The sequence below is a fragment of the Lepidochelys kempii genome, chromosome 11 (assembly GCF_965140285.1).
Source record: "Lepidochelys kempii isolate rLepKem1 chromosome 11, rLepKem1.hap1, whole genome shotgun sequence".
Lineage (NCBI taxonomy): Eukaryota > Metazoa > Chordata > Testudines > Cheloniidae > Lepidochelys > Lepidochelys kempii.
The window spans coordinates 74,101,753-74,129,042 of NC_136390.1; the positions used below are offsets into that span (position 1 = coordinate 74,101,753).

The following is a 27,290-nucleotide window of genomic DNA, read 5'->3' on the forward strand; positions in this document are numbered from 1 at the left end:
AGGGAGGTGGTAGAATCTCCTTCCTTAGAGGTTTTTAAGGTCAGGCTTGACAAAGCCCTGGCTGGGATGATTTAACTGGGAATTGGTCCTGCTTCGAGCAGGGGGTTGGACTAGATGACCTTCTGGGGTCCCTTCCAACCCTGATATTCTATGATTCTATGAAAAGAGGCAGAAGACAAGTCAGCAAGCTGATATCAGGGATTGATTCAAAAAAGCCGCTTCCAGGTGTGTCATAGGGTCATTACAGACAGATTCAGCCCAATCTCCTACACCATCTATATTTACAATGATAATTGATGTTGATAATGACGACCCTGAGCACTGCAAGATCCTGAAGTGCCTTCTGAATCATCAAAGGAAGATTCAGTTGTGTTCAATATAGTTTTAGTATTAAATGTATTTTTAGTGATCTGGGTATATGCCAGGCGTGGCCCATAGTGATATGTGGTGTCATAAGATACCCTCCTGTATAGAAAACTTTACCTGTATATACCTAAGTGCTTCAAGAAACCAACCACTCTGCAGGGCAGTACTACTCCTGGATTGGTGAGTACCTGTCTCCTCTTTTATACTTTATTCATTTTACTGTATTCTAATTCTTTGAAAATTGTTATTCCATTGGTAAGGATAACTTAGTTAACTGGAATTTTTGACTGACTGGCACCCCCATTCTCCCAACATGCTGGATAACAAAACTTTTACTGTACAATTATAATTGATTTTAAAGGGACAAGTATGTGTGAATCATAGAGTATTTATAAAAAGAAAAGGAGTACCTGTGGCACCTTAGAGACTAACAAGAATGCATCCGATGAAGTGAGCTGTAGCTCACGGAAGCTTATGCTCAAATAAATTTGTTAGTCTCTAAGGTGCCACAAGTACTCCTTTTCTTTTTGCGAATACAGACTAACACGGCTGCTACTCTGAAACCTGTCAGAGTATTTATAATTGGTATACATTTGAAGTACATGTTGATTAACTACATGAACTACGTTAACTTTGCCGGCTGGCTAAGCAGCAGTTCTGCAGAAGAGGACCTAGGGGTGACAGTGGACGAGAAGCTGGTTATGAGTCAGCAGTGTGCCCTTGTTGCCAAGAAGGCTAACGGCATATTGGGCTGCATTAGTAGGAGCATTGCCAGCAGATCGAGGGATGTGATCATTCCCCTCTATTTGGCACTGGTGAGGCCACATCTGGAGTACTGTGTCCAGTTTTGCGGCCCCCACTACAGAAGGGATGTGGACATATTGGAGAGAGGGCAACAAAAATGATCAGGGGGCTGGGGCACATGACTTAAGAGGAGAAGCTGAGAGAACTGGGCTTCTTTAGTCTGCAGAAGAGAAGAGTGAGGGGAGATTTGATAGCAGCCTTCAACTACCTGAAGAGGGGTTCCAATGAGGATGGAGCTTGGCTGTTCTCAGTGGTGGCACATGACAGAACAAGAAGCAGTGGTCTCAAGTTGCAGTGGGAGAGGTCTAGGTTGGATATTAGGAAAAGCGTATTCACTAGGAAGGTGGTGAAGCACTGGTATGGGTTGCCTGGGGGTGGGGGAAGGGGGTAGAATCTCCATCATTAGAGGCTTTTAAGGTCCGGCTTGACAAAGTCCTGGCTGGGATGATTTAGTGGGTGTTGGTCCTGCTTTGAGCAGGGGGTTGGACTAGATGACCTCCTGAGGTCCCTTCCAACCCTAATCTTCTATGATTCTATGAAAGCATTTCTAAAATTAACCCAGTCATCTAATAAGTTTAATAAGCAAAGAATAATGAAGTACTTATCCTTAGAATTATAGAAATTAAATAATATATCAATAAGCATCATCACATTGCCATGTCTAAATATGGTTAGAAGATAGACGGGTTAGAGGTATCATTACATGGCTGTATATTGAACCCCATTAGAAGAGGAGGAAGGACAGCAGTGCACCTATGTATGGTCCACAGAGATGAGAGCACTTGAATTTTATGAATATAGTATTATGTGCTTCAGTACAAGCGGGGAGTGAGGGGAGGTACTGTCACAAGACAATGCAATTAGGACCTGATCCAAAGTCCATTTAAGTCAATAAGAGTTTTTTCATTGACTTCCATGGGCTTTACCTAAAGCAACTGAGAGGTATGTTACAAATTGGTGAATCCCCATTGCCTGTGGAAAATGTTAGCTGTAATTGCAGCATGATGCAACCTTTGGAAACATTTCCATGTCCTTTGGGATTTAGCTGGAACACAACACTCTTCACCATGAGATGTTTGCTGGCCAGCATACCAAGTCATCTGCAGACGTTGCATACAGGAAGTGTGGCTGGATTGACGGGGGGAAGCGAAACATCAGGGCAAAACTGTATATTCCTTGTAACGACTTATACACAGTACACATCGTTCCAGGTTTATTAGCTTGGTTGAAAGTATGCAAATTGGACCTGTATTTAGGCAGAAAGAAAACAGTGATTATTTCTAATGTCCATGCCCCTGCTTTTGTCAGATTCAGACACTGTAGGGCAGCCTTCTCCGCCGTACCATCAACACATGACTTGTCCACTAAAGAACAATGTGCCAACCCTAGGAAACAAATGTCATTTCTTTAGAAAATAAAGTGGAATTCCTGCGTGACTGGTTTGCGCCACTCTGACAGCACAAAACAATCTTAAAGCTAGGGCATCTGGCTGCTCGAGGATTCCTCCTAATTGAAGGAATCTTCAGGTGATATTTGTGCTAAAACTGCTCCTATGCTACCTCCCCTCCATGCAGCACAGAAAGGCGGCATCACAGATGTATTCCTTTGGTTAGCTGATCCACAGCTACAGGAGCAGCCCTGAGCGTTAAGGAGAGCAGCCTCCAGACCACAGGATGCTCATTGCATGCAATACAATTAGGATATATAAATTAACATAGAGTATTTTGCACTGGGTTCTGTATACCTTGTAGGCCAGGTCTGTGGATTAAAGATGAAGGAAACAAGTGCCTGATTGTATCTAATCCATACCTAGAAAGTCAAGAAAACAGAAAAATACTTAATACTGTTAGAAAAAAAAATCCTGAGATGCCTTCATTAAATAGATCAGCCTTGTAAACTGTGAATAATACAGGCAAATAAATTGTGACTTCTGCACAGGAATACCTAGAATTCCAAAGGTGACTGTTAAACAGCGTTCATTTACTTGTTTGGTATCATGTTAGGCCTTGAATGTAAACAGAGTAGGTGTTACGTAAGCCTGTGCTCGAGACCTGGACATCTCTGCCAGTGGTCACTTGTCATAATTCTGCTTCTCTGTTCCCTTTGCTAATATAACTGGCCAGATTCTCAACTGGTGAGAATTGATGTAGCTCCATTGAAGTCAGTGATTCTGTGCCGCTTTACGCCAGTTGAGGCTCTGGTCCTTTCTTTTCTGCTGTAGTATGGTAACATTTGTTGTAAATCACTGATTTTTATCAGGAGGCTGTGTGTGTTTCTGGCATTGTACAGTTCTAGTTTGGTTTTTAAAGATAAAATATATACTCTTTTGCCTCCTAACTCCAGAAATCTGTGTCTTATGGTCCAGCCCACAGAAAAAGCCATGATCTGTGAAAATAGTAGTAACTTCTCAGTGTGTCACCATACTTGGGCAGAAAAAAAAACATATTCATATATTAATAAACATTGCATAAAGTGGCTAGGAGTGGGGAAAACTTGTGCAAGGTGCATGCAGGACTGTCCTCCTGACCTGCATGGCTGTTTAAGTATGGTGGATGCTGTTTAAAGTATGTTTGTGTATGTAGATAGATGGCCACATCCAGCAATAGAATACCCACTAACAGAAGGTGTGGTGTGGGAAGCAGTCACTAAAATGGAGCTAAATGCTGTGAAAGCTCAGTTGAAAGTGTTGTTAAAGTTCACCTCACCTTGGTTTTGAATCTGTATTAGCTATTCAAAATATAGTGCACATGTTTGTAGTTGTGGGCCTCTTTTACTCCTCCTATATAAGAGAAAAAGTGAGTCTCTTAAAATAAACAAAAAGAAAAGGAGTACTTGTGGCACCTTAGAGACTAACCAATTTATTAGAGCATAAGCTTTCGTGAGCTACAGCTCACTTCCTCAGATGCATATCGTGGAAACTGCAGCAGGCTTTATATATACACAGAGAATATGAAACAATACCTCCTCCCACCCCACTGTCCTGCTGGTAATAGCTTATCTAAAGTGATCATCAGGTGGGCCATTTCCAGCCCACCATTTCCAGCTGGAAATGGCCCACCTGATGATCACTTTAGATAAGCTATTACCAGCAGGACAGTGGGGTGGGAGGAGGTATTGTTTCATATTCTCTGTGTATATATAAAGCCTGCTGCAGTTTCCACGATATGCATCTGAGGAAGTGAGCTGTAGCTCACGAAAGCTTATGCTCTAATAAATTGGTTAGTCTCTAAGGTGCCACAAGTACTCCTTTTCTTTTTGCGAATACAGACTAACACGGCTGTTACTCTGAAACTTAAAATAAACAAATACATCTTTGATTAGTAGATGTTAGCAGGCTGAGGATTTTGTTTAAGTCGAGCTGTCAGCCCCAGATTGAAGGGGGAAGAGGAAGGGTATTTTTTGTACGGAATCCTCGGCCCTGGAAGCAGCCTCCTCTGTAGGACTAGCACAGCAGAAGTTTGTTGACCTTGTGGAAATGCTGCGAGACCTGTGCATTACGAATAGCAGGGAGCCAAATGAGGCTCAAGTGGCTGTAACATCATTACCTTCAAATATCTCCCAAAGGCATCATGTCCTGGCAGCAGTAAAAAGGGGGAAGGTGTCAGCTGACCCAAGTTGTGTTACTGGCCCCACTCACTTTTCAGTACTTAAATCCCAAGCAACCTAATGTTTCCAGAGCCTACCTAGCCCAGGTTCATCTATGTCCTGCAGACCAGGAAAGGGTTTGAGGGCAAGTGGCTGGGCCCCTCTGCCCTTTGTGAGTCAAATGCAAATCAATTGCTCCATGCAACTAATTGAGTCCAGCTGCCCCCTGACTTCTCCCCAGTGTGCTGGGTTTGATTTGAACACTTCAACATAAAAATCAGGGAGCATATTTTCAATTCATCATCCCATCCATGCTATCTTCTCAAACCCTTGCAGGTCACAGTCTAGAGCCTTGAAGGCCACAGATTGGACAGTCCTGACTCAGAGGTACAGAGTGTGTCTGCCCTTCCAAGCATGAGGGCCACATTGAGTGCATAGTACTTGTGCTCAAAGCTCTGCACTGGTTTCCTTTTAATTTGCAACTGTGAGATGTTTGAGAGTCTTTAGTGTGCGAGTGCTGGTACCTGGCTACTTGGAAGATTCCCTCTCATGGCAGTTCATATTGACGGGGATGATCTTGCTGTCTGCCCTCTAGATGAGGGTTCTGTGCTTTTGAACTTCTTCCCCTTTGCAGTCTGCCAGTACCTAGGTTTGGTGAGCTGCAGAGACCAGTGTAAGAGCTTTCTGTTTTTTCTAGCATTTGAGTTCTTTAGTTACGTTCTAGATTTCAGCTTGCAGCCATGCTTCCTGTTGCCCATTATTTATTTGATTTACACAAACATGAGCCTATTGCCTGACCATTTGGGCACATTTGCATTAATAAAACATACTTAAGAAGCATTTACCATCATGGTGCTAACAACTGGCTGCTGCAAGAATCCTTCCCAAATGTACAGCTTCCCCCACCATAATAAAAATATAGACATAAGGTATTAATCACAGACAATTACCTGAGCAACCCTAAAAAGAAAACATCCTTCACCGTTCAGACAAAGACTGAGTGTTTTTCTATATGGGGATACTCCGAAAAGCTAAGTGGAATTAACTAAAGATATGAAGTTAAAGTGCATTAGTTCAAAACTTATTAACCTCCCATGTGGACACTCTCATTCAGAAGTAAAATGGTCTTAGTTCATTTTAGTTTAATCCACTTTGGGAACTAAAGTCAGTGCTCTGAGGTTGCACTGGACATTCTCTCCCTCAGGTGCTTGCTGGCTGGTTCTTGCCACATGCACAGGATTGGTCTAACAGTGGTCTAATTGGCAGCCAGTGGGCCAGATCTGGCCTGCAGTGCGGTTCCATATGGCCATCAGAAGCGTCCACACACACCCAACGTCCCACCCCACAGCACACCTGCTCTGCAAAATGGCATCATCCACGCAGCATAATCTCATATGCTGTATGTGAACAATTATGCTGCATGGAGGACACCATGTTCTACACCATGTATTTCTGTATGTGGACTGCAGAGGTGCCCCACAACTGGCATCCAGCCCACAGCACTGAAAAGGTTGTCCCACCCAGTGCCCAGTGGTAGCGAAGGAATATTTTCCCTAGGTCAGCTTGGCAGGGGTCCTGAGGTAAATTTTGCCTTCCTCTGCAGGTTTCTTGCTGGGATCATCTGGATGTATCTTGTGTAATTGCCTGCCATTGCAAAGACCTCAGGCACTGGTACACCTCAGTACCCCCTATTCTCCACATGTGGCACATAATAGTTTGGTCTCCTGATGTCTGTAATACTTTGGTTTAATTTCAGTTATTGGGTTTAGTGTGTGCGTGTCGGGTCGTCCTGGTGGCCTGTGATATACAGAAGGTGACACTCACCTTAAATTCTTTGACTATTTCTAAAGTAGACAGTCTATGCAGTGTTTTAATGTGATTTAACTTAACACCTTCAGTTAATTTGTCTTAATTGTTTCTGGGTGTCCGCACAAGTATATGAGCTTGGCACTGCCTTGGTCCTGACCCTTGTCTGATAGATCAATATGGGAAAGCCATTTAGTGAAGGGTCCTCCACTGGGAACATTCTGCCATCAGCCCTGATCCATTCACAGGTAGGGCCTCTGGGTAATAACTCATGTGCAGCTCTCAACTATTACACACATTCAGAAGGAGAGTGTTGGTCTTGAGTAGCAAAAATGTAAATCATGTAAGGCTGCAAAGTCAGCATGTGGGTTTGTATCCAAAAGCAAATTCGAGCTTTTTAAAAGCTGCACTTGAATAGCTGTGTAAGGGTGCGTAGACTCTGTAGTGTGAGTGAGTGTGTACTATGTCCCTGATTCAGAGCTCATGGAATTTAATGGGACCTTTTCCACTGTTTCCTTGGGCTTTGGATCAGGCCTTTATTTTAGCACACCTTCATATATTTTTTTAATGTATGTGTGTGTTCACTGTATCCAGGAAACAAACCAAAACTCCAAACAAAATTGTTTTTAAAATTCTGCGCCAACATTTTTTTATTGTGATATTTGCATGAACCGTCCCCTTATATTCCTTTCCATCCTCCCCAACAGCAAGCCCTTCTACTGGAGCAGCAACGCATTCACCAGCTGAGAAACTACCAGGCATCAATGGAGGCAGCTGGCATCCCAGTGTCTTTTGGAGGACATCGGCCTCTGTCTCGTGCACAGTCCTCACCTGCATCTGCCACCTTCCCCATGTCCGTACAGGAGCCACCCACTAAGCCAAGGTTCACAACAGGTAATGTTTCAGGGCACTGGAGGGTGATTGGATGTGGCTGTGACCGTGTAGAAGTGGAATGGGTAACACTAACACATCGTTGGAGGAGGCAAGGATTGCCCTCCCGTGAAAAAGCCACCCCCAAACCTGGTGTATTCCCAACTATCAGTTGGAGGCCAGGACATTATTCTGGCTGTGGCTAATCCCAGGATCTGTGGCTAAGTAGGGGTGGAACAATCTGGGTCAGTCATTATACATCATATTCCTTCTTCCCCATCCTCTTCCCCTCCCCCAGTCCACACCCTCCATCACCAAAGGGAGAGATCCTAAAAAGGGAGAATACTATATATGTATTTTAAATAAGCTTTAAAAAAAAAGTGAAAGTGATGCAGTGTTATGACTGTACACTCCCAGAAACAAGGCCAATTCAGACTAAACCAGGCGGTTGATGTAAACATGAGGAAGGAAGAAGCACAGCATGATTGATAAAGGACAATATACCAAGCAACGCTTCTAGCCTGAACTCTGAATTTACTTCCAAGCAGATTTTGGACCATGTTCTCTGCCCCAGTTCAAGCCCTTTTGCACCTCCTAAGTGTCACAAAGAGGCTGTGGTCTGGCTGCAGCAGCCTAGTTGTGAATTCCTCCCGGGGACGTGGGAAACTCTCAGTTGTTGTATCATTGACATAGGAGCTAGCTCTGCCAATCAGCTCCTGCTCTTCCCTGGTATAAGGAGCAGGAAGGGGGTATGTCAGAGGCAGATCACTTTAGAGATGGCATATGGTAGCCAGTTGTCTTAAGGTAGGATAGCCGTCGGATTACCTGATGGCCTGACCCTCCTGCACTGAATGGATATTTGTGTAGGAGAGAGACATTGGTTTTAAATAGATTTTTTACAGTTTGATTTCACTGTTGCATTGCAAGAGAGAGGGCGAGAGAGAAAGAAAAGAAAAATATTCAGTCCATACTGTAAGTGGTCTGGCAGCTGAGCTTAAATTGTAAATATGCAATAATGGGCTTTTTTATAACATTTTATAATATTGTTTTCTTGTTATAGTCCAAACTAGCCCCATCATGGAAGGTAGGTAGGCACAATTCCTCATTCTTGGATCAGCTACCAAAGTGTGTAAATATTTGTAGGATGCTGTTCTCCCCCAGAGACCAAAAGAAAGAAAAGTTTGCTCCTTCCTAAGCCATTAAGGACCATCATCAAAATCCTTTCAAATGCATTCTATTTTCTTTGAAAAAAGAAAAGGAGTACTTGTGGCACCTGAGAGACTAACCAATTTATTTGAGCATAAGCTTTCATGAGCTGTAGCTCACGAAAGCTCATGCTCAAATAAATTGGTTAGTCTCTCAGGTGCCACAAGTACTCCTTTTCTTTTTGCGAATACAGACTAACACGGCTGCTACTCTGAAACCATTCTATTTTCTTTGGTAAATTCTGTTTTGGGTAATCTGTCATTATATGGAGTTTTTCAGTTCCTATGTTAGGTAGTTACAAAGAGTTTTGTAACTGATTTCTTCCCAACGTACCAAAGGCCGTTAATGAATGTGACTGTGTGCAAAAAAGTCTCAGGCCAAATCACAATTCCTGTTTTTCTTTTCTTTGTGCTAAATAACTTTAAGTGGATAAACCAGTATTTTCCCACACCAGGAAAGACAATCAGCTTGGTCTGTAAGTTTGTTGGCCTACATTAATAACAGCAGTTAGATGTAAAGTGTGAGCCTTTGGTGCCTGTGCATGCCGGCTGGGAATTTGGGTATGCATGTCTAGCAGTGCACATGCTCAAGCAGTTGCCTGCTTATTGAAAATCAGGCCTTATAATGTCAAGTTTTTATAATGTCTGCATACCTGGATTTCTAATGGAAACAACAATAAGCAGTCAGTAGTGGCACCAGAAAGGGCAAGGATACAATAGTGTGTGTTGGCATTTTCAAAGGATCCTAAGGGAATTAGGCACCCAAACCCCATTGAAGGTCAGTGGTCAGTGAGCACCTAGTTCTCTTCGGCCACTTTGAAAATCCCAGTCTTCAAGATTATGGATCCTACATACATTTTAGATGTTGAGTCATGACTTGCCCTTATCTGTTTCCAGCTTCATCATTTAAGTTGCAGTATCAGTCATGTGAATCTCTACAAAATTTGACTGTACAGTAACATTTACTATCATGGGATTTACATTTTACTTAAATATGTGCCTCGTAATTTCAGTTGTAATTATCTATTAGAGTGGAACAATAAGAGTAGTGATTTTGAAAACTGTAAATAAATCTGCTCAAAATTCTACAATTGTAGACGTCAAATTAAAGAAAATAAGTGTTCAGGTAGGATTAAAAAATTGCTTAAAACGAGAAGAAACCCACATTACCTTTACATTGTATGAGACACACAATACTGTGACAAGACAATAATGTGCAGAGTACTTAATGTATTTTATCTGGTTAATATCCTTTTCACAACATTTAATTTGTGAAATGTTTTTAACTCTAGGGGCCCGATTCTCCGCTACCTTGAACATTGTGCTCATTATTGCGCATCATTGTGCATCATTTATACTCATGCAATGAGTGGAAAGTGGGGTGTAAAATCCTTTAAAATTCGAATGGCAGCATTTTGCACTTGCACAAGTACAGATGACAACCAACATAAGGTGCAAGGAGAGTCACAATCCTGCTATCTGTACCATTGCAATTGGGTAATAGAAAATGTTGAGGAAAAGGAATATTTTTGTTTTTTCCTTATACCATTATAAATGGTGCATTTAAATCCTCCTCTGCCCTTATTCGAATTGTGACTCTTTCTTTTTCTTTCTTGAGCGGGGGTGAGGGAGAATCTTTTAGACAAGTGTTTTTGGTACATATCTTATTACCTTGGCTGGAAAGGAATGTTCCATTTTATTACTGCAGCTCAGAGTAACAGAAGAGCTTTCAGATTTTAAAACATTAATATTTCAGTGAGATAGTCACAGAATGTAAAAGCAAAATGTTTCAGACATACTCCATTCACATTCTAGAAGAGATTTACCCGATTAGATTTGGTACAGAGAGTTACTTTCTTGAATTGAAGTTCTGCCCACTTGATATAGAAAATACTGATTTGGAGGGTGGGGAATGAAAATTTTTTAAGATATTTGTAAGGACAAACAGAGAAAAGCTCTAGGGCATTCTGTCACAACATGGTCTCATACACACAGCCATAGTTATACTGGAAAAGATTCAGTTGTAATGGTGACTATTTTTGAAGTCTAATATTGTAATTAAGTGCCTTGAATTTTACAGTAAATTAGGATTTGAAATTAATTTTTAAATAATCCACTTTTTAAGAAGTGGCTTGAAAAGAGAATCTGGGTTTGAGGTCCTAACCAAACTGACCAAAGAGGTCAACAGACTCCAATAGTGCATCTTTAAAAGATCAGCCTCGTGTAAACTAAGCAAATGAATTAAAAATTGCCTCTAATTTTTTATCACTTTTATTTCTAAAGTGTATAGTAAATCCTTCTAATGCATTTTCTTGGGAGAGTTAGGAACATCGATATGCCGTACAGAATCAAATCACTGGGTCTTTCTATTTCATTATCCTGTCTCTAGCAGTAACCAGTTCCTAATGCTTGAAGGGTATATTGCAGGGAAAATATGCGGGGGGGGAGGGGTGCGGTGCATACTGCATATTTGAGGAGTGTGTTGCATTAGTACATACGAAATTGAAAACAACCCTTCCTGCTTATTGCAGGCAATCAGTTTCATGTCCTGAAGCATGACATTGTACTTGCGCTATGTGAGAGGAAAGTAGATGTAAACCCTGCAAACTCGGAATGGCAGTAGTTTGCATTTGCACAAGGGTAAATGACAACTAGCATAAGGTTGGTTACATTAGAGGTCTGACCCTGTGTTCTTGCTAACACAAGTAGATCCATTGACATTAATTGGAATTCTGGTGCATGTACAATTTTACTCACTTGAATAAGGATTCCCGAGTTGGGCCATTGGTTTGCAGTTATCCAGCTTCTGATCTCCTGTGAAGATGAATTCCATAAATTATTCTAATATTCTGTGTTAAAGCATTTTTTTATTTCTGATGAAGGGCATTTATTCTCTTCTCTGCAGAAGCAACATAATGATCTGAACCTCAAATCATATGTTTATCCTGCCAAGAAAAGCCGGTTGGCTTTAGTACTGACCTTTAAAAATGATTGTTCCCACACCTTGGGGAATATTTTTCCAGCAATGAACCTGTAATGGCCAAAGTAGTTTTGTATTTTAAATTTAAATGGTCAAGCATTTACTTTTTCTCTGTGCAACACAGTGTCCTCAATTAGAGGAAGTTCAGTCCTACTCTTTCCCGTAGCTATAGATGTTAAAAACGGGGAATAATGCATAAATACTATACAAGATAAACTTCAGTGAATTACTGCTGTTGTCACTGTTTAACCAGGGGTGGGAAGAGTTTTAGAATTGAATTAGATTGGACTTTTTCTGAATTATGGTTCCTCTCCAAACTTACCTAAGGAGAATATGTAGCCCATCCTACCATCACCTCTTCTGTAAATGTATGAATTTATCTATATAAAATACTGTACCATCTGTTTTTTATCCGTAAGCACACACCCATGTGATATGTACATGCATGTCCCCTATATATAATAGGTATATATTTGAGATAGAGACAGAGCAAAATCCAGTGTTCTTTCCTGGTGCTGAAGTCAAAAACAATAGCTAACCATTATACTAGCCCACATCCTCTCTTCAACTTCAGTTTGTGTTGCTTGGTATTGCCCAAACAGCTCCTAATGGAGCAGAATAATTCAGAAAGAAGCAGACAGGTGGGCACTCTTATAAATATTTGTTGTAAAGCCCTGATTAATTGAACTTTGGTTAACTTAATCATTTAGTTAACGAGAGCTCCATTCTGTCCTCTGGAGCGGTACTGTGTGTTTTCCTGCACTCAGAGGTTCCAAAACCTGGAGCAGAGTGAGGAATTGCCAGACAACTTCCCCTAATGGCTGAAAGGGTCAGCACTGGCCCCCGTGCACAGTGGAAAGACAGCTTTGGCAAACTGGTTGGCTTTCAAAGGAGCAACACTAATAGCAAATCTATCCTGCATCCTCTGGACCCCCTGATATTTCAAAGATTTTTGGGTGCTCCCCAACATAAACTTATCTCTGACTTAAGGGAAGGCTAGAACTAAACTTTTCACTATGTCCGTTTTGTTTAAGCAAAAAATGCCATCCTTTATTCCCCAAAGTACACAATTGTGGAAAAACTGGTAGTTTTGTTCAGTGGTGTATTTGACCTAAACTCTCAAATCCTGGTCCAGAAGTGTAACTGGGTGGAAGTGTAACATGTATCAGAGTCACCTACATTGTTGAGATTGGATAAATCTTGTTTCACAGGGATTCAGCCTCTTGACTCCCATGTTTAAAGGAAATAACACTGCTAAATTCCCATGTAACACATTGAATAGTTATCCCTAAGTGTGTGCTAATAAACTGCTTTCCATGTACCTTGAATCTTGTGTTGCCAAGTAACCTTGATGTGAAGACTTTAAAGCAAACTATTTTATGGAGCAAAGACCCTTCCAGGGATGTATCCGCTTGTTCCTTAATCCAAAAACCTGGAAGCATTTTATCAGCAGTTGTAATAGCACTTAATGTGAGAGTCATAGAAATGTAGTGTCCTTTTATAATGCTTTCTTATACTCATGTCTGCCTAAATCTGTGCTTTCACCTGCTTTCATTTGTACATCTGCTTTTATAAACCGTACAGATTCGTCCTCTATTAGTATTAATGATTCATTTCTTTTCCAAATACACTGAGAATTTCCAACAGGGAGAAGTCAGTGCATGATTGATAATACAATGCCACCTTAGAAGTTAAGAACACAGGACAGAGAGAGGGAGGGATAGCTCAGTGGTTTGAGCATTGGCCTGCTAAACCCAGGGTTGTGAGTTCAATTCTTGAGGGGGCCATTTAGGGACTGTGGCAAAAATTGGGATTGGTCCTGATTTGAGCAGGGGTTTGGACTAGATGACCTCCTGAGGCCCCTTCCAACCCTGATATATATACTATGACTGGAATCCTGGATCACTGACTCCAGTCCCCACAATTTTACTACAATTTTGTTTTCCTAATGCTCTTCATCCGCTTGTGGAATGAATATTTCCATTGTGTAGGGTTTCTGTTCAATACAATGTGCTCTAGTCCACAGCAGAGGGTTTTTTTTTTCATGTCTCACGAGATAGTTTCTTTATTGCAAGCAATTTTTGTAACTTCTGCTGCAGGCCTTGTCTATGACACCTTGATGCTGAAACACCAGTGTACCTGTGGAAACACAAACAGCCACCCAGAGCATGCAGGGAGAATCCAGAGCATCTGGTCCCGGCTTCAAGAAACAGGCCTCCGTGGCAAGTGTGAGGTAATAAGTACTGCCACAGGAATGGGCAGACATGTAGTTTGTCATGTGTTTGGGAGGGAGAGAACAGACTTGGCATTTTGGTTCTGCTGCAGGTTTTCATGTGTGCATTTTAAGGGACTCCAACATTCTGCTTTTAAAGACCAGCATCCTGAATTTGCAACTTGGATCTCTGATTGCCACATGGGCACACAAACTAGTACCAGATTCTGTTCTTAGATTTTCATGGATCTGACTGCAGGCTGGGTTCTTCCAAATGTGTCTTATGTTTAACCCATTCATACATAACTGTTTCTATTTGTCTGTTTGTATCTGCCATGAATGCTTTTCTGGTTGTCCACTTTCATTGCATTACTGTGACTTTTACAATCACAGAATTCATAGAACTCCATAGTGTATGTCTGGCCAACAGTTATTGCAATATTTGCAGTAGGAGTCAGTCGTGTAATTTTTTGGTATTACTCTCACTAAAATGAAATACTTATATAGCATTGACTCTTGTAGGAGTTCAATATCTATTGCTATTGTAAATTAAGTTTTGTATTTTAACCCCAGGCCATAATAACAGGAGTTATTGGTTAAACTCGATCCTTAATTTGCTATTTCCAGTGCTTCTGTGGCATTTTTTTTCCTTTTAATATTGTGGTGAACTTGATGGTCTAGCTAAGATTGATGTCCTGCAAAAGAAGAAGGGGTTTTAATGGGATTTATGGTCCTGCAGATCAGAGAGTCAGTATGGTTTGTATTAATTTAGTTGTCCATCTCTGCTGTGGAGACCAGGAGGAGACTAACGAAGGCACACAGATGTAACTAAATTCCTATAATATTGGTTTATCTTGAGGAAACTGCATATTGCACAGCTTCCTCTGATTAAGCTAGTTTGATTAGAAATAATTTCTGAGCAGTAAGGAAGGTTAACCACTTGGGGGCAGCATTGTCATTAGCTATACTTCTAGTGCTTGCATCTTTATATAGAGAACAAGAAAGAGTTGAGACTGGTTTGTGTCTAAAAAGTCAAATTGAATGGAACTTTGGGATTATTCTCTCTCTCTCTCTCTTTTGAAAAATATACACAAGACAAACAAACTATTGTCATTTAGGTCAGCTTTTTACGAGCAATGCTTAAACCATGCGGTATTAATTGCCTCATCTCCTACCTCTGTATCGCAGTCAGTCTCCACGTGGCAATAAAGTGCTTTGATCTGTAAAGTTTAAACAACTGTTACCCACTTTAATTTGGCCCTTCACACTGCTCCCAAGAGCGGAAATATGGGAGTTATGTTTGACACTCAACATTTTTCCTCCCACATTTCCCTGGTCTGTAATTATCTTCTGAACATTGGTAGCCTACAACCTCATCTTGGCCCTGCTCTCCTGAAAGCCTTAACCATGTATTAATCACATCCTGTCTTTCCTTTGACAATGTCCTTTCTTACGATCTTCCTCAGTCTCTAGTCTGTAACCTTCCGGGTGCCCAGAATGCTATGACTCCACTGCAGCATCCAGATTCCAATGGTCTTCCTGCTCTTTCTTCTCCACTGCTTTCCTAGTTCTCTCCAAACCCGTCTCACAGCCCCTTCCTTGTCTTCAAAATGGTGCCTGGACTCCTCCCCCTTTTCCATCTCCTGGCTCATCTGCCTCCTTGCCACCCACTCACTTCATTCCTAATCTTGGAGTTCCTCTTTTCCTCCCCTCTGAGCCACTTTAATTGGGATCACTCATTAAGTTGTACTGACCCACTGAGTCATCTCTCTGGAACTTCCAAGCCCCTGAGTCACATCCTTCCTCTTCATCTCTTCTTAAAACTCTCCAGTAGGTTCTAGCTCTGTAAAGGGTTACACACTGGTGTGCAGTTAAGACTATGTATACAATATATTGTTTTGTATTTAGGCAATATCAGAATGCAGGATGCAAAATGTCTATAACAGGTGACTGGGGAGGAAGAATTTTCAGGTTTGAGTGACTTGTGCTGGCATGTTGGAGTCTGCCTGTCCCTTGTTTGCACTGACTCTAAATAACCCTTTTCTCTTCCCCATAAGGCTGGGGTGCACTGCAAACTCTTGCAGATATCAAGCTTCATCTATAGGTCTTATGTCAGGGAACTTGAATGGCCCAGAGGAATTGGTAGGAGTGTCCTAGAGTTTGGCTTGATTTTTCATTCCTGACATTGGAAATAGAAAGCTCCTCCTAGGCACGTTGTATACTTATTAAATACAAAAACTCTACATTAAAAGGATGTTTTGGTTGTAAAGTGAAGCTCTGAGGTGTGCTTGTCTCCACAAAGTATATGTACAACTATGTGTTTCCTGAGAAGAATAAAATACGTTTTACTGGAAATACAGAAAAAAGGTTTGAACAACATGAAATCTACAGTATCTAAGAAGACTATGATATTATTTAGAAGAGAGAGTGGTGTTTCTAGCCTCCCATTGGGCACAGACTTTGGGGAGACAAACACACTCAGAGCTTCACTTTACTTTTTTATTACACATGTAGGGTCAAGTCCTCCACTGGTGTTAATGGTAGTTCTCCTTTGAAATCAGCAGAGATGCAGCTGTTTTCCAGATGAAGATTTGGAGAACTGCTACCATTCTCCTCTATTTGTGCATAGTCAGATAATACAACTAACACAATGTATTATTCCAGAAAATCTTAAAAAAAAAAAAAAAAAAAAAGGCAGCAGTTGAGGACAAGTCAGTTCATCTGTCCAGAGAACAAGAACGGCATCTAGGCAGGGGGAAAACACGAAAGAGAGAAGGGATAAAGGAATAATTGAAACAGATTGATCATGAGCAGGAAGGGAAGGCAGAAAAGAGGGGAAAGAATTTTTTCTTGGAGGTTATTTTCAAACTCGTTGGGGCTAGTGTTTTTGCAGCTACTTCGTCTGTAACATGACTGTGTATTTTGCATCAGCATTTATCCTCAGAAAATCTTAGCAGTAGAGTTTAAAGAAAATAAAAACAAAAGCCGAACTTAACTGGACAGGTGACTCAAATCATGAGAGTGGAAGAAGCTTCCTGCTATGCTTTGTTTTCTTGGTTTAAGGCTTAAGGACTTTATAAAACTACCTCCTGTGCAAATACATTTTTAAACACCAGAATACGGCTTGCACCACGGATTTGAGACATCCCTTCTGATTAGCTTGATTTGTGTACCAGCATTATGCCCTACAATGTTGTCTGAAAGAAGATGCTGCCTTTGTACAGTTTAACAGGTGTCAGTGTGGCTCACTAGGTAGTGCACTCCTCTCTGGAATATCAGACATTGTAGTTGCCCAAGATTTTGAGCCCACAGCCAGTGGGGAGACTTCTGCACTAGAACAGGTGCTGAATTGTTGGAAGTATTGCTGTGCTCTGAATGAGATGTGAACCACATCCTTCCAGTTTCTGTAGTCCTGATGACTGCCCTCATGTAAAATTAAAGATATTTCATGGCAGTCCTTTCAAAACAGTAGGGATAATCCTTGGCTTGTGCTCCCATATGCATCTCTTCAGGACTGCGAGGAACAATTTGGCCCTATCTTTAGAGGAAGTTCTGCCTTTCTCTTCTAGGAAGTTTTTAAATTGTACATTTTGGACATATAATGCTAAAAGGCAGGATTATGGGAGTTTTAATAAGTTGTCCCTTCTTGGTCTAGGCTGCAGTGGGTCTGTAGAAGAGGTGTGTAATCTGCTGAGCACTTTGTAAAGTGTGCACAACGGCCTTGTGAATGTCTCCAGTGTGCCAATCCTTTGGCAGAGTATTCCGTAGTTTCTGGTGCTCCTGGGACCTCCACATGCTGCGAACAGAGCACACTGATACAGGAATTCTCATATTAGTATATTGAAAATACAAATCATGCTGTCAGGAAAATGCCAAAGTTCATTCTATTCTAAAGGAAAGCCACACAAAAAAAAATAACTCATTTTAGAGACACTGTGACCAAAAATACCCCAAGCACATTAGGATAAATTCTGAACCACCTAAAACACTTGTGTTTTTACACTCATATGTTTCATAAACAAAGCAACTTTTGCAGCACACTTAGCCCCCAAAAATTCTCGTTTCCACATCACCAAACGTAACGCTTTCTTGTCCAAGCTGTGTATTTCCTTTGTGACATTTTAGAGAAGGTTACAAACCCCTACTTAAAATGGAAAGTCTGTCACTTCCTTAGCTCTGGAAAGTTACTGCCTTTTCCCTAGAATGAGAGAGAATCCAAATGCCATTTTCATGTTGGGTAAAGTTCATTCTTATATCGGGGATCAGGCCAAAGTCTGTGCACTGCTTAAGTCCCACTCCACACCTCAAAATAGCACTTCATTGTTGCACAGGCCTTCTGCTGGCCCACTGCACAGAGGTGAATTTCAGTCGTAGCAATTAGACCTGAGTGAAAATGAGTTAAACATTAAGCCTTGCCCGGAATGCAGACTGAACTTTTTTTGAAATTAGGGAAAAGGTCCAAGTTGTAAAACCTTCTGGGTGAAATCCTGGCCCCATTGAAGTCAATGGGAGTTTTGCCATTGATTACGCTGAAGCCAGGATTTCATTCTCTGTGTTCATCTACACTTGCTGGTTCCAGCTGTAAATAAGAGCATGGAGGAGAAACATTGTTCTGTTTTTTTTTCTGGCATACCCTAAATCAGGTCGGAATCTCAAGTCTGACCTTGCATGATCTCCAGCCCAGTTTTTAGAGCAAAAAGATTTTGATTAATCCTTAGTTGCTCCTCTGAAGAGAAGCCCCAAAGTCTTTGCCATTCAGCTATTATTAGTTGTGGTGGGATTTCTTTGTGCAGGTTTGGAACACTGTTCTTCCATCAGGGAGCAGCTTATGTGGGTGCCTCTTATTCATGGAAATGATTTGTACTACTAAATCCTGACACATCAATATGAGAATAGCTGCTGTGCAATTCAGCAAAGGTTTTGGCGCATGTATTTTTTAAGAAGTCCAAAAGGTTATTTTACATATAAATTAATGGGATTAAGCAGAAATCCTTCTCATGACTAAAAATGTATCTTTGTGAGTAAACAAAATAAGAATTTTTGCATCAGTTAAATAAAAATATTTGTCAGCAGAAAATTGTTTTTAACCTGTAATTTAAATAAAACAAACCCTTAGTGCAATATAACTTCCAACAGTAATTCCTTTTTGCCAAAGGGAAATAAAGAGACAAGCTAGGCAATTGTAGTAAATATAATTGTACCACTTCTTTCCTTTCCCCCTGCAGTGTATTCGTGGAAGAAAAGCAACTCTAGAAGAGCTACAGACAGTTCACTCGGAGGCGCATACGCTGCTGTATGGCACAAACCCTTTGAACAGACAGAAACTGGACAGCAAGAAACTTCTAGGTACAGCAGGGGATCGTGCTTCACTATCTCTTTGGTCCTATATTCATAAAGTAACGTAGTTAGCTATAACACTGACCCCGGTAGTTACTGAGTGTACACCACTCTGAATGCCACAGGTCATCTCTGCTGCGCTTCAGTGGGACGGGTGATAGAGTGTTTGGTTTCCTCTTCCTTCCAGGGTACATCTATGCTGGGGAAAAAAACATGGCAGTGAGCCTCTGAGCCTGGGTCAGGTGACTTCAGCCAGCACTTCAGGGCTGCAGGTAGCAATGTAGATGTTCCTATTCGGGTGGGAGCCCAAGATCCTTCTCCCTCACTGAGTTTCAGAGCCCGACTCCAGACCGAGTGGGGATGTCTACTCTGCTACTTTTAGCCCTGTAGAGTGAGCCCGAGTCAGTTGACCCAGACTCCTGAGACTCACTGCCATGGTTTGTTTTTTTTGCAATATAGAAATACCTTTATTTCCTCTATTTAAAGTGCCAAAGACCTAGAGGGACTGCCACCAAGGAGGAGAAGGTAGTTTAGTCTCCATACCCATTTTACCCTTGGACTCTCTGCTGTGCTTGTCACAGGATACCAGCTGGTGTATAGAATTTGTGATGCTGGTCCTGTCCCCCTAAGAACCGGATTCACACCATCAAACAGTTGTCAGATGGTGAGAGATGGTGACCGCAGGCAGATTTGAAATGGTGATCTAAAAGAGGGCTCTTAGCTTTTCCAGACTACTGTCCCCCTCTCAGGAGTCTGATTTGTCTTGTGTACCCACAAGTTTCACCTCACTTCAGAAACTACTTGCTTACAAAATCAGACATAAAAATGCAAAAGTATCACAGCACACTATTACTGAAAAATTGCTTGCTCTTTCATTTTTACTATATAATTACAAAATAAATCAATTGGAATATAAATATTGTGCTTACATATAGTGTATAGTAGATAGAACCATATAAACAAGTCATTGTATGAAATTTTAGTTTGTACTGATTTCACTAGTGATTTTTCTGTAGCCTGTTGTAAAACTAGACAAATATATAGATGAGTTGATGTACCCCCGGAAGACCTCTGTGTACCCCTAGGGGTACAAGTACCCCAGTTGAGAACCACTGGTCTAAAAGAGAGAGGTTCTGTATCCCCTTACCAGTCCCCTAACCCATCTAGTCCCATGTTCATCTTTTTCTGATGGTCCCATGCTTCATTGTTGTCAAGTGGATGAATTTTGTGTGTATTATATGTGATATGTATCATATTAAAATTACGCAGCCCTGTTAGAGTGCTCATTTCACCAAGCTAGTTCCTGGGAGCTGGGTGGGAAAAGGAAGATCTGCAGAGTAACTGCTTGTTGCTAGGTTGTTTTCCAAGTATTACTGGCTGAGTGGCAAAGCATTCATTGTAATTATATAGTGGATCCTCTGAGGTTATTTTTTCCCTCTGAAGATTGGAGCCTTCCTGAATAAGGAAGAGTATATTAGTCATAGACTGTAGACTTTCCCTCTTTCCTACTGTACAAACTAGGGATTGCTGCTCAGAAAAAGACTGTACCAGTAACACCCAAGTCACATTTAAATGAACGTCTTACCTGAGTATACTCATGCAGACACCTTCTCTTCTTTTGTAATTTTCAAGTGCCTGTTACCAGCATCAGGTGATAGGTTTGAATAATAGTTTTGGAAGTTCTCATCTGGGAGTCCAGAGTAAGAGACATGGTCCTGGAATCTGCAGTTTGAGAAAGCCATAGCTGGGATTGATGGTGTGAAAAGGGGATTAACCTGATGGTCTTCAGTGGAGCTAATACTCACAGTAAGAGAGCTGGCAAGGCTTTGCTCCAAGTTCAGTAGCTACGTAAAAACCCCAAAGAGGAAAACTATACAGCAGGTGTTTAAAAATCTAGCCAGCACTGTGGTTATTGCTAAGTTTGAGACAGTTACCACCTCTTCAAAATCCAGAGAAATCTGAGCTGCGAACTTCTGGCTGTGTGAGTGGCACATGCACTCTGTAAAGAAAGTCAAACGTCATGTCTTTGACAGTATAAAACTCTTGCTCTGTGTTAGACAAATAAGCAACATATACATCTTCTCCCCCACTGGATCATGACTGCCACCTTTTTTAAATGAAACCGAGCATGCCATCAAAAACGTGGGCAGCTGGGGGTGGTGTTTATTAGGTAGAACAGTGCTATTCCAAAGGTGTATCTGATACTTGGAGTAGTACAGAAGCGAAGGACGGCTGCCTATGCCCCACCCATATGCCTTGAGGTCTGGATTGCCTTGAGGTCTGTGATGTAATCCAAGCATTTTCCAAGCACTTACGATTCATAGGAATATAAGAATTGCCAGAATGGATCAGAAACATGGTCCATTTAGTCCGGTATCCTGTCTATGACAGTGGCCAGCACCAGCGGCTTCAGAGGAAAATGGAAAAAACTGCACAGTAGGTAGATGTGGGTTAATCTGCTCCCATAAAGGTCTCGTTCTAATCCCTAATAATTAGAGATTGTTTTAAACTTTGAGGCATGAGTTTTAATATCCTTTCCAATCTACTTTTTTCATACAGGTTATTATAACTGGATATTCTTGTTATGCATGTAAATACCAAATCGTCTTTAGGTAGTCTATTATAAATATCACATTTGTACATTGTCAATTTACTATTATAAATATTATAAAATTCCCTCTTTGAATCTTGCTAAATTCTTGGTCTCGATGATCTCCTGTAGCTATGAGTTCCATGGTCAAATTATGCACTTTCAGAAAAAGTATCTCCTTTGAACAGTTTTGTATTTGGCACCTTTTGGTTTCATTAAATGTCCTCTTGTTCTTCTGGTACAAGACAGGGAGAACAAAAGCTCCCAATCTACTTTTCACCATTTTCTATACTTTCATCATTTCCCTGCTGGAAAATTGTCCTGCGAGTCACGCAGTGTAAAATCCATCTACGGATGCTGTTTGCTTTTTCTCTAAGTTCGTTGCTGTTGTGAAAAGAAATAGTTTTAAATGTTTTACTTAGATGTCTGTTTTCATGATGGGCACACTTACACATTTTGACTGTTCAGAAACATGATGCCGTCTTAAGATTCCTGACAGATATAAAGTATTTTATCAACACAAAGGGTTGATAAAAATCAGCCTTTTAAAAAAAAATCAAATTTTTATTTCAACCAGATAATCATTATCTAGTAAATTAGAAATGTCATTCACCTTTCTCTAACAAAAAGTGTAAAAAAAAAAAAAAATCAAGACCCTGAATAAATGTATATTAAGTTTTATATAATTTAAATAAATGTGTATAGATATACTATATTTTTCTGGTTAGCAAATTAGTACCAAATTATATCAACAAGTGAGAATCTATCTTTCTTTAGGAAAGTAACTAAAAAAGTACAAATGTAGAACAAGAATTAAAATTGATGATTTAAATCAGAGTTTCCTGTTTACTGATTTTAAACACTGATTAAATTTGATTATGTAAATAGTTTTGATTTGAATCAATCATCTTTGACACTGGTATTAGAAGGGCCCCAAAGTAGGCCACTATAAATATTTTATTAATATTTAGCAATCCATGTGTTGTCTTCCAAAAAACTATCATTATTGCTATTCTTCATTGTGTATTTGATACTTGCTTATATCCCTTTACCTGCACTTAAGTTTATAGCTGCCCCTGCCAGCTGCAATCCATAGAAAATTGCAATCCATAGAAAAACAGTAGTCAGGAATATTAGACCTTTAGATTTTGCCACATTGCCAAGGAGAGACTAATCTACCACCCCACAGTGACCTGCCGCAGTAGTACTTATTACTGAAAACCCTAACACCTGACGTTCACACTGGGACGCGTACTACCCTTTGTCTTCATATAGAAATCCCGGTTGTGGCCACAGGATTTCCACATAATGAAAAAGAGGAAAAAGTGGCCCTGATTTGGCAAAAGTAGTGATATATCCTGCAATCATACCTCAAAAATAATTAGCCCCATAAAACCAAACATATAATACCGTGTATTTTACTTCGCATTCAGAAGAAAGTTTCTGAATCAAAATTTCCAAACACTTCAGAGTAATTTTAAGGCAAAGAAAAAAATAAATACACAAATATAAGTTAAAAGCAAACACCAATTAGACAGGACTTTGAAACAGTCTCTCTTTGCCCACATGTATAAACTAATCAGAAAAGGGAAAACTTGTTTTCAAAAAAATCCTTGCTTTTTCAGTTCAGAAACACATAATTCTAAACACAGAGCATGTCACATCTCTAAAATTGTACCCTGTTTAGAGGATAGCTTGACAATTACTGACTTCCATTCTGTTCTGTCAGTCCCTTCCGGCCTGAAACTCGCCTACTCTGACAATTTGGACAATTTTGCCAACTTGTACATGTTTCTTGATTGAAATTTTAAAACTACCAGGGAGATCTTGAGGAGGAGGGATAGCTCAGTAGTTTGAGCATTGGTCTGCTAAACCCAGGGTTGTGAGTTCAACCCTTGAGGGGGTCATTTAGGGATCTGGGGCAAAAATTGGGGATTGGTCCTGCTATGAGCAGGGGGTTGGACTAGATGACCTCCTGAGGTCTCTTCCAACCCTGATATTCTAGGATTCTATGATCTTAGATTTAACCATTTTACAATGACAGTTTTTAAATGTAAACCATGAAAGACATCCCTCCTCAACATTCACAATTTAGAAGTGTGTGATCGGTCACATTCACAGCGTTTAACTGAAAAGACTCATAAGTAGCTGTTGGAAAAGAATAGAGATTCCACAGACATACATGCTTGGAAGGAGGCTGTGGTAGGGGTGGGGAGGACATCCGTGAGACAATAGTGTCTCTCTAGTGGAGACAGGGAAAAACAGAGAAATAGAAGAGATAGGATTAAAATATTGCGAATACTTATAAGTAAATTACGAAAATTAGAGGAAGGCAAAAGGTCACAGGTAAAGTAGGATAGAGAGAAAGAAAAGAGATGGGGAAAGGAAGTAATAGGGGAGATGACGTGAAAGTAAATGAATAGCAGAATGAATGGCTGAAGAGATTATCCTTCAGCAATATGTTATCAAAGTGGTATGTTTTATAGTCCAAACCAACCAACCAAAAAAATGTTTACATATTCTCTAGTGGATATTGTTTTCCTTTAACAAAGCTAGTTCTCCTTCAAGTGCTTGCTCATGTCAATTCCATTCTAGGTGTGTGCACCCCCACGTGCACAGTCGTTGGAGACTTTTGCCTTAGTGGTATCCGTAGGATCAGCTGCGGTGCCCCTTTGAGTTCCGCACTCATGAGTTGGTATATCAGGCGCTGCCAACCCTACACCCTCTCAGTTCCTTCTTACCGCCCCTGACGGTTGGTCGGAGCACCTTGTCTTGCACTGCAAGAGTGTTAGCGGTTCTTTCAGCCCATTGTTCTGTCTCCTTTATAGTTAGTTGTTAGGTGCTTCGTTTGATCATTAAGTGTTAGGTAATAGTTTTACTAGTTAGAGTCCTGGCTGGGTCTTTGGAGAGGGGCATGTCCCGTTCCCCAGGCTTTAAGCCATGTTCATCGTGTACCTGGCCAATGCCCATTAGTGACCCCCACAAGAGCTGTTTGAAGTGCCTGGGGGAATCACACAGAAAAGACAAGCGCAGGATCTGCAAAACCTTTCGCCCTCAAGCTCAGAAGGAGCAGGATCTCCACGTGAAGGTCCTCCTCATGGAGGCTGCGCTTCGTCCTGCCTCAGAACCCTCCCAATCGGACTCCACATCTAGTACTTGGGTTCGGCACCAGAACCCACCTGGCACCGTTCCCCCTCGTCGGTGCCCGAGAAGCAGCTGAAGCCCAAGGGCCCGTTGGCACCGCAAGACAAGGAGGCTTCAGGCAAAGGACCTGTGTTAGGCCCCGTGCCCACCCCGGAGCTACACACGAGTACCACTGTGGTTGGACCCCCTAACCCAGCCAGGGATCCGACTCCCGGGAGCGGCAGGGGACCCCTGTACCCAAGGCAGCCCTGGCAGGCAAGGACCAAGTAGGCTGGCTGGCACCACAGATGCCAAGCCAGGCAATGGACCCGGTTAAGGCCCAGATCCTAAGGGTAAGCCAGTTATGGGACCTCCCTCTAAAGCAATGGAGAGTCCCCGGACTTCAGGCGTTGATCCCCCTCACCACAGCCTTGGCTTCTGGTTAGAAGACCCAGGGTATGGACCCAAGTCATGATGCCATTCCCTGTACCCGTGGTACCACAAGGCCTCCTGCCAGAGATCGCTGCGGCACAGATCCCCATTTCCTAGGCAGTCCCCCCAGCGTCAATCCCCCTCAGTGCGGGATTGTTCCCGGTCACGGCACCAGTCTCTGACTGCCCAGTACCGCTCTTTGGGCTGGCACCATTCCTCACCCCTTCCTTACCGGTCACCGACAAGGGTCAGCCGACAGACTCAGGTATCTATGCTCCTCCCTGCTTGCCGGAAGGGCACTGGTCTGAGTCGGAGGGAGAGTTCAGCCCCTCACCGATGGCCTGTGAGACCAGCATGGTCCCAGCGGTGGTGGTGGCATGGCAGGAGGGGCAGTGGCCCACTCAGTGGCAGTACTGAAGCCCATGGGGTGTACCTGTCATGCCAGTCCCGTATTCCCACCATTCCTCTCAGGCCGCATCAGACAAACTGCCTCCAGCCCAGTCAGATCCAGCATAGGAGCATGGTGCTGAGTCCGATGCAGGTGCGGCACAGCGGGCCCCAACACCCAAGGAGCCATCCCTGGACAGGCAAGGGAAAGCCACGCCTCTCCTGCGGTACAGTCTTCTTCATCATCTCCAGACGAGCCAGTAGCGGGCCCCTCGCAAGCGAGCAGCGCTCCCCGACGACTTCATAGAGCACCAGATACTGCTCAAAAGGGTGTCTGCTAATCTGAGCTTGGAGGTCAAGGAGCTAGCGAAGGAGTCTGATGACCTCTTCAATGTCATGCCTCCACTCCAGTTTGGATCACGTTGCCTGTCCAACCAGGGGTCCTGAAAAGTGCCAAGTCTGTGTGGCAGACCCCCTCTTCCATTCTGCCTACCTCCAAGAAAGCTGAAAAGAAATATTATGTCTTAGCAAAGGGAGTTGACTATCAGTACACCCCCCCCCCCTCCAGCAGGGTCTCTGGTAGTGTCTGCCATGAACAAAAGGGACAGGCCAGTGGCACACCCAAAAATAAAGACTCCAAGAGACTGGACTTATTTGGCAGAAAAATTTATTCAACCACCAGCCTGCAATTTCGGGTGTCTCACCATCAGACCCTGCTGGCAGGTACAACTTCAATTTGTGGGACTCCATCAGCAAATTCAATGAGGCCTTCTACAGAACTGAGCCCAGGAGTTTGCCACCTTGGTGGAAGAGGGTAAAGCGGTGGCGAGAGGTGCCCTCCAGATGGCCTCAGATGCTATAGACTTGGTGGCCAGAGTGGTCACCTCTGCACTGGTCATGAGGCGTAGCTCCTGGTTACAGTCCTCCGCACTGTCCCAGGAGATGCAGTCTACCCCCACGATCTCCCGTTTGAGAGGGCAGGGCTCTTCTTGGAGCAGACTGATGCACAGCTCCACGGCCTTAAAGACTCCCGTGCTACCCTCCAGTCCTTGGGCCTGCACACTTTGGCCCACAGGGTCTCTGAGATTCGGGTACTTACCTATACGGTCTTTTACAAGGACCACGTCCAACTGCGTCCACACCCAGCATTCCTGCCCAAGGTAGTCTCCCAGTTTCATATGGGCCAGGACATTTGTATGCCCGTCTTTTTTCCAAGGCCGCATGAGTCAGAGGAGGAGCGTCTGCTGCATTCCCTAGATGTCAGAAGGGCGCTGGCCTTTGATATTGAATGGACCAAGCCATTCCCCAAATCTACGCAGGTGTTCGTGGCCAACACAATGAAAGGTCGTCTGGTGTCCGCTCAAAGACTTTCTTCTTGGATCACTGCCTCAATTCGCTACTACTCTGACCAGGTGACAGTGCTACCTCCGGTGATTGTCACCGCCCACTCAACAAGGGCGCAAGCTTCATGCGCAGCTTTCCTACTCCAAGTGCCTATCCAAGACATCTGTAGGGCGGAAACTTGGTCATCTGTCCACATGTTCACATCCCATTACGCACTTACCCAGCAGGCCCACGACGATGCTGGCTTCA

General features: G+C 42.3%; 1 protein-coding gene across 11 annotated transcripts in view; it reads left to right on the forward strand.

Moving 5' to 3' along the window:
* The window catches only part of HDAC4 (histone deacetylase 4), a 468,350-nt gene that overhangs the window by 380,147 nt on the left and 60,913 nt on the right, over positions 1-27,290 (forward strand). For all 11 annotated transcript variants that reach the window (XM_073306829.2, XM_073306834.2, XM_073306828.2 and 8 more), the window contains 3 exons: positions 7,269-7,455; positions 13,716-13,849; positions 19,054-19,174. In XM_073306829.2, coding sequence (XP_073162930.1) covers positions 7,269-7,455; positions 13,716-13,849; positions 19,054-19,174 — 442 coding nt within the window. The remainder of the gene's footprint in view (positions 1-7,268; positions 7,456-13,715; positions 13,850-19,053; positions 19,175-27,290) is intronic.